This window comes from Salmo salar, chromosome 07 (assembly GCF_965601325.2).
Source record: "Salmo salar chromosome 07, fSalSal1, whole genome shotgun sequence".
Lineage (NCBI taxonomy): Eukaryota > Metazoa > Chordata > Actinopteri > Salmoniformes > Salmonidae > Salmo > Salmo salar.
Genome location: NC_138297.1, coordinates 49,253,309 through 49,265,496, shown reverse-complemented (window position 1 = coordinate 49,265,496; position 12,188 = coordinate 49,253,309). Strand labels below are relative to the sequence as shown.

At 42.6% G+C, this 12,188-nt stretch overlaps 1 protein-coding gene across 13 annotated transcripts in view; it reads right to left on the bottom strand.

The window, feature by feature from the left end:
- Positions 1 to 12,188, bottom strand: part of LOC106609364 (myotubularin-related protein 5) — a 90,091-nt gene that overhangs the window by 27,524 nt on the left and 50,379 nt on the right. For 6 of the 13 annotated variants that reach the window (XM_014208124.3, XM_014208131.3, XM_014208127.3 and 3 more), the window contains exons 6-11: positions 11,416 to 11,502; positions 6,730 to 6,759; positions 5,170 to 5,275; positions 2,054 to 2,186; positions 1,737 to 1,860; positions 577 to 690 (exon numbers count right to left, since the gene is read on the bottom strand). In XM_014208124.3, the coding sequence (XP_014063599.1) occupies positions 577 to 690; positions 1,737 to 1,860; positions 2,054 to 2,186; positions 5,170 to 5,275; positions 6,730 to 6,759; positions 11,416 to 11,502 (594 nt within the window). The remainder of the gene's footprint in view (positions 1 to 576; positions 691 to 1,736; positions 1,861 to 2,053; positions 2,187 to 5,169; positions 5,276 to 6,729; positions 6,760 to 11,415; positions 11,503 to 12,188) is intronic. The other 7 variants (XM_014208134.3, XM_082977721.1, XM_014208135.3 and 4 more) reach the window with 5 other exon arrangements.

The window sequence follows — 12,188 nt, the reverse complement described above, 5'->3', positions numbered from 1 at the left end:
GGGTGTGTAATGGTAGTTCCGATATCTTACAATTAGAATTTACGATTCTGATCTCACAAAGTAATTTCCCACAAACACATGATTGCTTACAATATCAACAAGAATCATTGAATAAATAAAATCTGCCACCATTTGTTTGTTGTAGCTATTGATGGGAAAGCTATGGCATGGCTCTCCTCTACTCCACATAGGAATAAATGCTTAAACCAGCCGGCAGATACCAATGATAGGCAGGCCCAGTCAGGAAATCAGATATGTTTTAGATAACATGGATCTTATCTGAACAAGAGGAATTTCCAGACTGTGCTGGCAGTGAGAAGCTCGATTACAATAAGGAACTTGATCTTATTTAGAAAAGGAGTTGGTTCAGAAGTAGTAAATCAACATCTTAATGTGGTGCTGTGGTTAAACCATTATTAGCTGTACATGGTTCAGGGTAATGCATAGTGGGAGTCCCTGTGTTGGGTTAACGTGCTGTACTGGTATTGGTGACTCTGATTTAGCTGTATGAAGTGAAGGTGTAGAAGTCTGAAGGGTGTTGCGGTGAGGTGTGAGTGTTGCCGTCACAGTGGTTACCATGGAGAGGGCGGTCTGGGTCTGCTGCAGGAGGGGGTCGGGGAGCAGGGAGATGTGGACACACTCCGGGATGGTCACCGTGCCTCCGTCCAGGTCAGCGATGATCACGTCCAACTGTAGAACAACACACACGGACGGCTCAGTCAGTACGATATCTTTGATTGATCTTGTAAGAGATCACTGTACTACATACTGTACATGAGGCTAAGTGTGCTGATTGATAACAGTAGTGACTGACAGAGCCACAGACACACAGAAACGCTTCTGTCAACAGCTGTTCATTACAGAACTTTACCTACAGCAGCAGTGAAATGTACCTTTTACCAGGTACATTTTAAGGGGTGAGAAGCGATAACCTCTCGCCCCTTACACTCCATCATCAAATCGACCTATCAGAGCCATGTGACTGTATCGTATACTATATTATACAGACAGGCAGTCCGTTGTTAAAAGTCATTACATAACAAAGCATGGCGAGTGACCTCATGTAGTTTAACGCACCCTAACCTAGACCTCAGAAACATGACACTATAATGACTGTCTTTTCATGGTCCTAGTCCCAATCTGAAATGTATTTAGTGCCTAGCCCACTACTGCTATTTTACCTGCCTTCATTCTAAAATGTACCTTGTTTTTATTGAATATCCTTTTGTATTCTTTTCTCCTCAGAGCGTTGAGATAACTAATGAAAAGCGATATACAAAATAAATGTATTATTAGTATTATTTATCTTAATCATTAGTTTGTCCTTAATAACAAAAGGAAACTTTCAAAGTCATCCAACATTCCACTGGATATAGAATGAAGACATTTAATTTACATGTCAGGTATATTGCTAATGTGCCTTGGCATGGTTTACAAAGACCGTTGTGTTAGTACTGAGAGGTATTTAAGCCAAAAGAGGTTTCAGATGGCTAAAACACAGCCGGTCTGGGTTGTTGAGTGAGATTAATTATAGATAAGGAAGGAGGGCCAGAGAACTGACAAACATATCTAGAAATCAAGATCGTACTACAGGCTGTCAAAGTATGGGGGGAGCAACACAGAATGAAGACGGTCTTTACTGGCATCAGATAGGCTTTACAGATGCATACACTGACGGAATATATAAACATTACATAGAAAATAAATCAAAAGAAGTATTGTAAATTGGAACATACGGTCATGCTACCCACCAGTTCCTGGGTCTCGGAACGGAAGAAAGAATTGACCCCGATGATGAAAGGCGTGGGCGTGCTCAGCACCTCCAGGAGTTTTCCCGGCAGGATGGGGACGTACGTAAAACTGACGGGAGGGTAAACAAGAGGACATCAGATTTAGAAGCAATCACATTAGGAGATGATATGATAAGTGTGAAATTCCCCAAACAGACCAATATCTTGTTAATCAAATCCCTGTAAATGTACTATATTAAAGACATCTATGAACCTATTTTACAATGAAAAACACATACACACACAGTCACGCACACACACACCTGTATTTGAGGGGGAACATGATGGCCAGTAGCGCTCTGCAGGCATCTGTTAGTCTCTGGTAGCTGCTGGACAGGAACAGGATTTTGTGTTCCGTCAGAGCAGCACAGAACAGATACAGGACGTTCACTATACCTAAGAGAAACAACATAACAGAGGTACAGTATTCACTTTACCTGCAGGGAAAGACCGACAGCGTGGATTGTAAAGATCAAATGTATCTTCGATCAAATTATCAAACATGCAGGCATAAAGACCGATATCTACACACAATACCCCAAAATGACCGAGCAAAAACAGGTAATTTTTTGGGGATAATTTATACCAAATAAAAAACTGAAATACCTTATCTACACAAGTATTCAGACCCTTTTGCTATGAGACTCAAAATTGAGCTCAGGTTCATCCTGTTTCCATTGATCATCCTTGAGATGTTTCTACAACTTTGAGTCCACCGGTGGTAAATTCAATTGATTGGACATGATTTAGGGCGGCAGGTAGCCTACTGGTTAGAGCATTGGGTCAGTAACCGAAACGTTACTAAATCGAATCCCCGAGCAGACAAGGTAAAAATCTGTCGTTCTGCCCCTGAACAAGGCAGTTAACCCACTGTTCCTAGGCCATCATTGGAAATAAGAATTTGTTCTTAACTGACTTGCCTAGTTAAATAAAGGTAAAATAAAATAATTGGGAAAGGCACACACTTGACAGTGCATGTCAGAGCAAAAACCAAGCCATGAGGTTGAAGGAATTATTCTTACAGCTCAGAGACAGGATTGTGTCGAGGAGCAGATCTGGGGAAGGGTACCAAAAAATGTCTGCTGCTTTGAAGGTCCCCAAGAATACAGTGACCTCGATCATTCTTAAATGGAATACGTTTGGAACCACCAAGACTCTTCCTAGACTGATGCCTAGGGGCTGATGGTCACTGACAGAGCTCCAAAGTTCCTCTGTGGAGATGGGAGAACCTTCTAGAAGGACAACCATCTCTGCAGCACTCCACCAATCAGGCCTTTATGGTAGAGTGGCCAGACATAAGCCACTCCTCAGGAAAAGGTACATGACAGCCCGCTTGGAGTTTGCCAAAAGGCACCTAAAGGACTCTGACCATGAGGAACAAGATTATCTGGTCTGATGAAACCAAGATTGAACTCTTTGGCCTGAATGCCAAGCGTCATGTCTGGAGGAAACCTGGCACCATCCCTTCGGTGAAGCATGGTGGTGGCAGCATCATGCTGTGAGGATGATTTTCAGCGGCAGGGACTGGGACACAAGTCAGGATCGAGGCAAAGATGAACAGAGCAAAGTACAGAGAGATCCTTTATGAAAACCTGCTCCAGAGCGCTCAGGATCTCAGACTGGGGCGAAGGTTCACCTTCTAACAGGACAACGACCCTAAGGAGACAGCCAAGACAACGCAGGAGTGGCTTCGGGACAAGTCTCAATGTCCTTGAGTGGCCCAGTCAGAGCCCGGACTTGAACCCGAACGAACATCTCAGGAGAGACATGAAAATAGCTGTGCAGTGACGCTCTCCATCCAACCTGACAGAGGTTGAGAGGGTCTAAAGAGAAGAATGGGAAAAACTCCCCAAATACAGGTGTGCCAAGCTTGTAGTGTCATTCCCATGAAGACTTCCCAAGAAGGTTGTAATTGCTGCCAAAGTTGCTTCAACAAAGTACTGAGTAAAGGTCTGAATACTTACGTAAATGTAATATTTCATATTTGTATATTTCTTGGGGGCCAAATTTCTGAAAAGCTGTTTTTGCTGTGTCATTATGGGGTATTGTGTGTAGATTGATGAGGGGGAAAAAATGATTAAATACATTACATCCTCATTCAAAAATGTAACAAAACATGTAAAAAGTCAAGGGTTCTGAATACTTTCCAAATGCACTGTGTGTGTGTGTGTGTGTGTGTGTGTGTGTGTGTGTGTGTGTGGGTGATATATAGATATAGTTTGGGGTCACTTAGAAATGTCCTTGTTTTTGAAAGAAAAGCACATTTTCTGTCCATTAAAATAACATCAAATTGATCAGAAATACAGTGTAGACATTGTTAATGCTGTAAATAACTATTGTAGCTGGAAACGTAAACAGTGAAGCGGTGACTCCGGGATACTGGCAGAGTTCCTCTGTCTTTTGCACATCTTAATCTTTTATTTTTATTAGCCATTCTGAGGTATGGCTTTTTCTTTGCATCTCTGCCTAGAAGGCCAGCATCCCGGAGTCGCCTCTTCACTGCGTTGAGACTGGTGTTTTGCGGGTACTATTTAATGAAGCTGCCAGTTGAGTACTTGTGAGGCATGCGTTTCTCAAACTAGACACTCTAATGTACTTGTCCTCTAACTCAGTTGTGCACCGGGGCCTCCCACTCTTTCTATTCTGGTTAGAGACAGTTTGCGCTGGGAGTAGTACACAGCGTTGTACGAGATCTTCAGTTTCTTGGTCATTTCTCGCATGGAATAGCCCTCAATTCTCAGAACAAGAATAGACTGACAAGTTTCAGAAGAAAGTACTTTGTTTACGGCCATTTTGAGCCTGTAATCGAACCCACAAATGCTGATGCTCCAGATACTCAACTAGTCTAAAGGCCATTTTATTGCTTTTTAAATCAGCACCACAGTTTTTAGCTGTGCTAACATAATTGCAAAAGGGTTTTCTAATGATCAATTAGCCTTATAAAATTATAAACTTGGATTAGCTAACGCAACATGCCATTGGAACACAGGAGTGATGGTTGCTGATAATGGGCCTCTGTACGCCTATGTACATATTCCATAAAAAATCTGCCGTTTCCAGCTACAATAGTCACTAACAACATTAACAATGCCTAAACTGTATTTCTGATCAATTTGATGTTATTTTAATGGACCAACATTTTTTCTTTCAAAAACATTTCTAAGTGACCCCAAACTTTTGAACATAGATACATATATATATATATATACACACACACATTTCTGCCTTTTCCCCTAACTCATATCAAATATAGGCCTGTGGTTTGCGTTCATTAAGAAATTCTCTCAAAGGAGAATTGGACTTTGATTGGTCCATATCACTGATCATAAAGTGCCCCATCGCTCCAGGGCTGAATAAACTGCATTGTGATTTGCCGTACCAAGCTGTCTAAAGAGATGGGCTACGCTGCTGCCGCTGACAGGGAGGGAGTCGTTGATGGGAGTCTGGATGACCTGTCGATCGCCCGCACCCAATGTTATAGTCCTCTAGAGAGACAAAGAGAGAGAGAGAAAAGGAGGGACGCATGGAAAAAGAACAGATCATGTGCACGCCCTTTCTTGGAAAAATGGGGATTAGCAACAATCAGCACAATCACAGAGGTATAGAGGAGAGGAGAAATCACAGATGGAGAGAATCACAGGGGTTTCGCAAGTACATTAGAACTCCACAGTAACCGGCCGTTCACAGCTGAACAGGTGAGAACTGACCTATGCTGAACTGAGAAACCCAGGGCCTTACCACAGACTCAATCAGCCCACCATATTAAATGGGCCTTTATGGGAGTCAAATACCAATGACATGCCAGATTGTCCATACAGAGACATTTCCATTGTGTTTTGAGTATGGAAAGGGCAGAGTTCATACGTTTGAAGGATTTAGGGGGGGGGTCTTAACATTTGAAATGTCTAATTGGTTTAGTGTCTTATTGGTTTAGTGTTACTGGATAGTTCTTACAGCCATGTGATGCAGAAGGAAAGACAATGATTGATTTTTTTGTTGTTGATTGTAACATTCATGAAACATCTGATCTTAGCCATGTAAACGCAACATTGCAGCGCATACATTACATTTATAGCTCAAGAGAGTTGTAGTAGTTGTTGTAAGATATAAATTGCCATAATTTGGAAGTGTGATCTTTATGTTACATGAAATTTCAATGACTGTTTTGGATTTTAAAGAATTTGGAAGACCGAAAAGGCCCGTTAGCCGACATGAGTTAAGGCATAATTTGCACAGCATGATTAGCACAGTGCGTCTTGGCTGCAAATGAAAACAGATTGCAAAGAGTTGCATACAGGACAGGTAGCACAAGGTCAAAGAAGGCATCCAATACATCACACAGAAACACAACCACAGCAGCCTCTAGGACAGACATGACATAGTAATACAACAGAATACACAGAAACAACTGGAACTACCTACAGAGGCTGTATACCATATTTGACAAGTAGGAATGCAAATTATTTTAAGTACAGAAATCAAATAAACTCCAGAAGCAGGAATCTACTGCAGCCAAATCTTCATCTCAAAGTACATAAAATACAGGGCCCAGGTGTATCTGTGTATAGCTGAGAAGGAAAGGTTGGCGTTAGCTCATGCTCTCTACAGCAGCAGCAGCAATGAGAACACAGTGACCCAACTGCTGATCACCATATCACTGTCACTCGTCTGGTCAACAACCAATTAGATATCGTTGAATTTTTTCAGGCTACCAATAACAGATTGTAAAAGGATCAGCCATTGGGTAACAGATTGAGCCTTATCAAAGTGATTTGATTGGTTTTCCCGTGAGAGGTCTACGTTTTGACTGGCAGAGGAGGCGAGAAGGATGGGCTGAGAGAGGTAGATGAGTTACAAAGACATAGGAGGATCCCGACAGAATTAGGGAAAGCTAGGAGCTGTTTGGTTGAAAGGAGAATAAAGTAGTCAGGCGGCGTACCAAGCTCTCCTCTCCCTCCTCCTGGCCTGGCTACACAAGTCAAGCAACACACACACACACACACACACACACACACACACACACACACACACACACACACACACACACACACACACACACACACACACACACACCACACACACACACACACACACACACCGAAAGAGAGAGAGAAATACACCATAGGAGAACACACAAATTACAGACAACAGGATCCAAACAAAAACATGGCAAAACAATGACAAAACATTAACATTATAAATATACTCAGACGGTAACAGCGTGGCATTATGACATGAGAGTGCAGCAAAATTAACATAAGGCACAGAGTCAAACCAGCTGTCAACTTAGGGGAAGTAAACATGGAAGCATCCACAGCTACATACAGTTGAAGTCAGAAGTTTACATACACTTAGGTTGGAGTAATTAAAACTCGTTTTTCAACCACTCCACAAATTTCTTGTTAACAAACTATAGTTTTGACAAGTCGGTTAGGACATCTACTTTGTGCATGACACGTAATTTTTCCAACAATTGTTTAGACAGATTTCCCTTATAATTCACTGTATCACAATTCCAGTGGGTCAGAAATTTACATACACTAAGTTGACTGTACCAGCTTGTAAAATTCCAGAAAATTATGTCATGGCTTTAGAAGCTTCTGATAGGCTAATTGACATAATTTGAGTCAATTGGAGGTGTACCTGTGGATGTATTTCAAGGCCTACCTTCAAACTCAGTGCCTCTTTGCTTGACATCATGGGAACATCAAAAGAAATCAGCCAAGACCTCAGAAAAAAAATTGTAGACCTCCACAAGTCTGGTTCATCCTTGGGAGCAATTTCCAAACGCATGAAGGTGCCACGTTCATCTGTACAAACAATAGTACGCAAGCATAAACACCATGGGACCACGCAGCCATCATACCGCTCAGGAAGGAGACGCGTTCAGTCGCCTAGAGATGGACGTACTATGATGCGAAAAGTGCAAATCAATCCCAGAACAGCAGCAAACGACCTGGTGAAGACGCTGGAGGAAACCGGTACAAAAGTATCTATATTCACAGTAAAACGAGTCCTATATCGACATAACCTGAAAGGCCGCTCAGCAAAGAAGAAGCCACTGTTCAAGAACCACAAAAAAAAAGCCAGACTATATTTCCCAACTGCACATGGGGACAAAGATGTCCTTTGGTGGGGCTGGGAGGAAACAAAAATAGAACTGTTAGGCCATAATGACAATCATTATGTTTGGAGGAAAAAGGGGGAGGCTTGCAAGTCGAAGAACACCATCCCAACCGTGAAGCACGCAGGTGGAAGCATCATGTTGTGGGTGTGCTTTGCTGCAGGAGGGACTGGTGCACTTCACAAAATAGATGGCATCATGAGGAAGGAAAATTGTGGATATATTGAAGCAACATCTCAAGACATTAGTCAGGAAGTTAAAGCTTGGTAGCAAATGGGTCTTCCAACTGGACAATGACCCCAAGCATACTTCCAAAGTTGTGGCAAAATGGCTTAAGGACAACAAAGTCAAGGTATTGGAGTGGCCATCACAAAGCCCTGACCTCAATCCTATAGAAAATGTGGGCAGAACTGAAAAAGCGTGTGCAAGCAAGGAGGCCTACAAACCTGACTCAGTTACACCAGCTCTGTCAGGAGGAATGGGCCAAAATTCACCCAACTTATTGTGGGAAGCTTGTGGAAGGCTACCCGAAACGTTTGACCCAAGTTAAACAATTTCAAGGCAATGCTACCAAATGCTAATTGAGTGTATGTAAACTTCTGACCCACTGGGAATGTGATGAAATAAATAAAAGCTGAAATAAAAAACATTCTACTATTATTCTGACATTTCACTTTCTTAAAATAAAGTGGTGATCCTAACTAACCTAAGACAGGGAATTTTTACTAGGATTAAAATGTCAGGAATTGTGAAAAACTGAGTTTAAATGTATTTGGCTAAGGTGTATGTAAACTTCTGACTTCAACTGTACATCCAACATGTGAATTAGTCAGACGATGTGTTCGTGACCATGGGATGAAATAACAGAGGACTGAAATGTTACACTTGTGTAACATTGTCAATTTTCAGTAAAGTTACTTTAAAAAGGGAAATTTGCTTAGTTAATGTTTTACAGTTAATATTTCAGGAAATCAAGTTATTTATGGAGCTTGGCCCATTGACAGAACGTCCTTGGGCTGGTTAACGGAAGACATTGTGGAGACTAGACAGTCATTTACAATTATCTATTCAATCACTCATACAGACGGGCAGACGTGCGCACACACAAACGTTCAGGCAGGTTCCATATCAGACTAGTATATATTCCAGTGTACAGTATTGGGGCTAAAGGTTGCTGCCCTGTATGCCAAGAATGCGTATCTGACAGTTGAGATGATTGCCAGTTCCAGTAGTAAAGTGGATATGTTGCAATGCATGTTGGGATGACAGTGGTTGATGTTGCATGACTGGGGAGAGTCCTAGCAAGTCCAGACCTGAGTCTAATAAAAAGGCATGTGTGATTAGAACTTTGACATTTGATAGTATCAAACCTGCTATTACACTAACAAAAACCTAACATAGCTTTTCATGTACTGTTATAAACTCAACAAAAAAAGGAACGTCCTCTCACTGTCAACTGCGTTTATTTTCAGAAAACTTAACATGTGTAAATATTTGTATGAACATAACAAGATTCAACGACTGAGACAAACTTAACAAGTTCCACAGACATGTGACTAACAGAAATTGAATAATGTGTCCCTGAACAAAGTGGGGGTCAAAATCAAAAGTAACAGTCAGTATCTGGTGTGGCCACCAGCTGCATTAAGTACTGCAGTGCATCTCCTCCTCATGGACTGCACCAGATTTGCCAGTTCTTGCTGTGAGATGTTACACCACTCTTCCACCAAGGCATCTGCAAGTTCCCGAACATTTCTGGGGAGAATGGCCCTAGCCCTCACCCTCCAATCCAACAGGTCCCAGACGTGCTCAATGGGATTGAGATCCGGGCTCTTCGCTGGCCATGGCAGAACACTGACATTCCTATCTTGCAGGAAATCACACACAGAACAAGCAGTATGGCTGGTGGCATTGTCATGCTGGAGGGTCATGTCAGGATGAGCCTGCAGGAAGGGTACCACATGAGGGAGGAGGATGTCTTCCTTGTAACGCACAGCTTTGAGATTGCCTGCAATGACAACAAGCTCAGTCCGATGATGCTGTGACACACCGCCCCAGACCATGATGGACCCTCCACCTCCAAATCGATCCCGCTCCAGAGTAAAGGCCTCAGTGTAAGGCTCATTCCTTCAACGATAAACGCGAATCCGACCGTCACCCCTGGTGAGACAAAACCGTGACTCGTCAGTGAAGAGCACATTTTGCCAGTCCTGTCTGGTCCAGCGACGGTGGGTTTGTGCCCATAGGCAATGGTGTTGCCGGTGATGTGTGGTGAGGACCTGCCTTACAACAGGCCTACAAGCCCTCAGTCCAGCCTCTCTCAGCCTATTGCGGACAGTCTGAGCACTGATGGAGGGATTGTGCATTCCTGGTGTAACTCGGGCAGTTGTTGTTGCCATCCTGTACCTGTCCCGCAGGTGTGATGTTCGGATGTACCGATCCCGTGCAGGTGTTGTTACACGTGGTCTGCCACTGCGAGGACGATCAGCTGTCCGTCCTGTCTCCCTGTAGCGCTGTCTTAGGCGTCTCACAGTACGGACATTGCAATTTATTTCCCTGGCCACATCTGCAGTCCTCATGCCTCCTTGCAGCATGCCTAAGGCACATTCACACAGATGAGCAGGGGCATCTTTCTTTTGGTGTTTTTCAGAGTCAGTAGAAAGTCCTCTTTAGTGTCGTAAGTTTTCATAATTGTGACCTTAATTGCCTACTGTCTAAGATGTTAGTGTCTTAACGACGTTCCACAGGTGCATGTTCATTAATTGTTTATGGTTCATTGAACAAGCATGGGAAACAGTGTCTAAACCCTTTACAACGAAGATCTGTGAAGTTATTTGGATTTTTACAAATTATCTTTGAAAGACAGGGTCCTGAAAAGGGGACGTTTCTTTTTGCTGAGTTTATTACAGAACGGTCTGTGCTATACTATCCAATGCATGAAGGTCTGAGTGTAAGTCAAGTGTATGTCTGCAAGATCTGCGCGTGCATGTGTGAGTGTGTGTGTGTGTGTGTGTGTGTGGGGGGGGAATGCTGTTTAGTCCTCTCTCATTCAGACCACAGCACTGCCTGCTAAGAGGCCATCTGGTGCCCCATATGGTCACCCTCAGAGAACCAGTGTGTGTGTGTGCGCACGACCGTGTGCGTTTCTCATCAAGTGAAAAGTCTACGCACTTCTATAACAGATCAACAATGGCGAACATGTCAGATCAATCCACGACAAACAGAATCAAAACAATTCATTGATTTTAAAAAGGTCTCAAAAATGATCAAAATGACTGACAGGTTAATGTAGCATGGAATATGCAGCATCGTTAGGCCACAAAACCCACAAAAGCAGATTAGTGCAAACTGCAAACCACTGAGTGAATATTAATCAGCATGGTTTGAGATGATTACAGGAAATACAAAACAGACTTTTTAGAATCTTCATGTTTATCTAAATAGATAAAAATCACAATGAGGCAAGCGGATTGGTAAGAAGCTGCCGGAAGGTGATGTTACCTGGTCCTGAAAGCAGCCCAGTAGCCAGTCACAGGCTAGGGCCTGAGGAACCGAAAGATTTAAACTACATACTGGGGACTCATTTATCTGTAACACACAGGAGGAACCAATGTACAGCGGGGTTCAATGGCATGTTACACATGGGAACAAAATGTACAGAAATGTACGTATAGGCCCAATATACTAGTAGTACTGTATGTTACACTGCTTCATGCTGTAGCATCATTGAATTAGTTTGAGACAAACAGTATGTTTAAATTGTGCACATAGGGCGAATACAAGAGCTAAGTAGATTAGAGGTCGACCGATTAAATCGGAATGGCCGATTAACTAGGGCCGATTTCAAGTTTTCATAACAATCCGTAATCGGTATTTTTGGACACCAATTTTCTTTTTTTACACCTTTATTTAACTAGGCAAGTCAGTTAAGAACACATTCTTAATTTCAATGACGGCCTAGGAACGGTGGGTTAACTGCCTTGTTCGGGGGCAGAACTACAGATTTTTACCTTGTCAGCTCGGGGATTCAATCTTGCAACCTTACGGTTAACTAGTCCAACGCTCTTACCACCTGCTTAACATTGCACTCCACGAGGAGCCTGCCTGTTACGCGAATGCAGAAAGAAGCCAAGGTAAGTTGCTAGCTAGCATTAAACTTATTTTATAAAAAACAATCAATCATAATCACTAGTTAAACTAGTAATATCATCAACCATGTCTAGTTATCTAGCGTGTCCTGCGTTGCATATAATCGATGCGGTGCGCATTCGCGA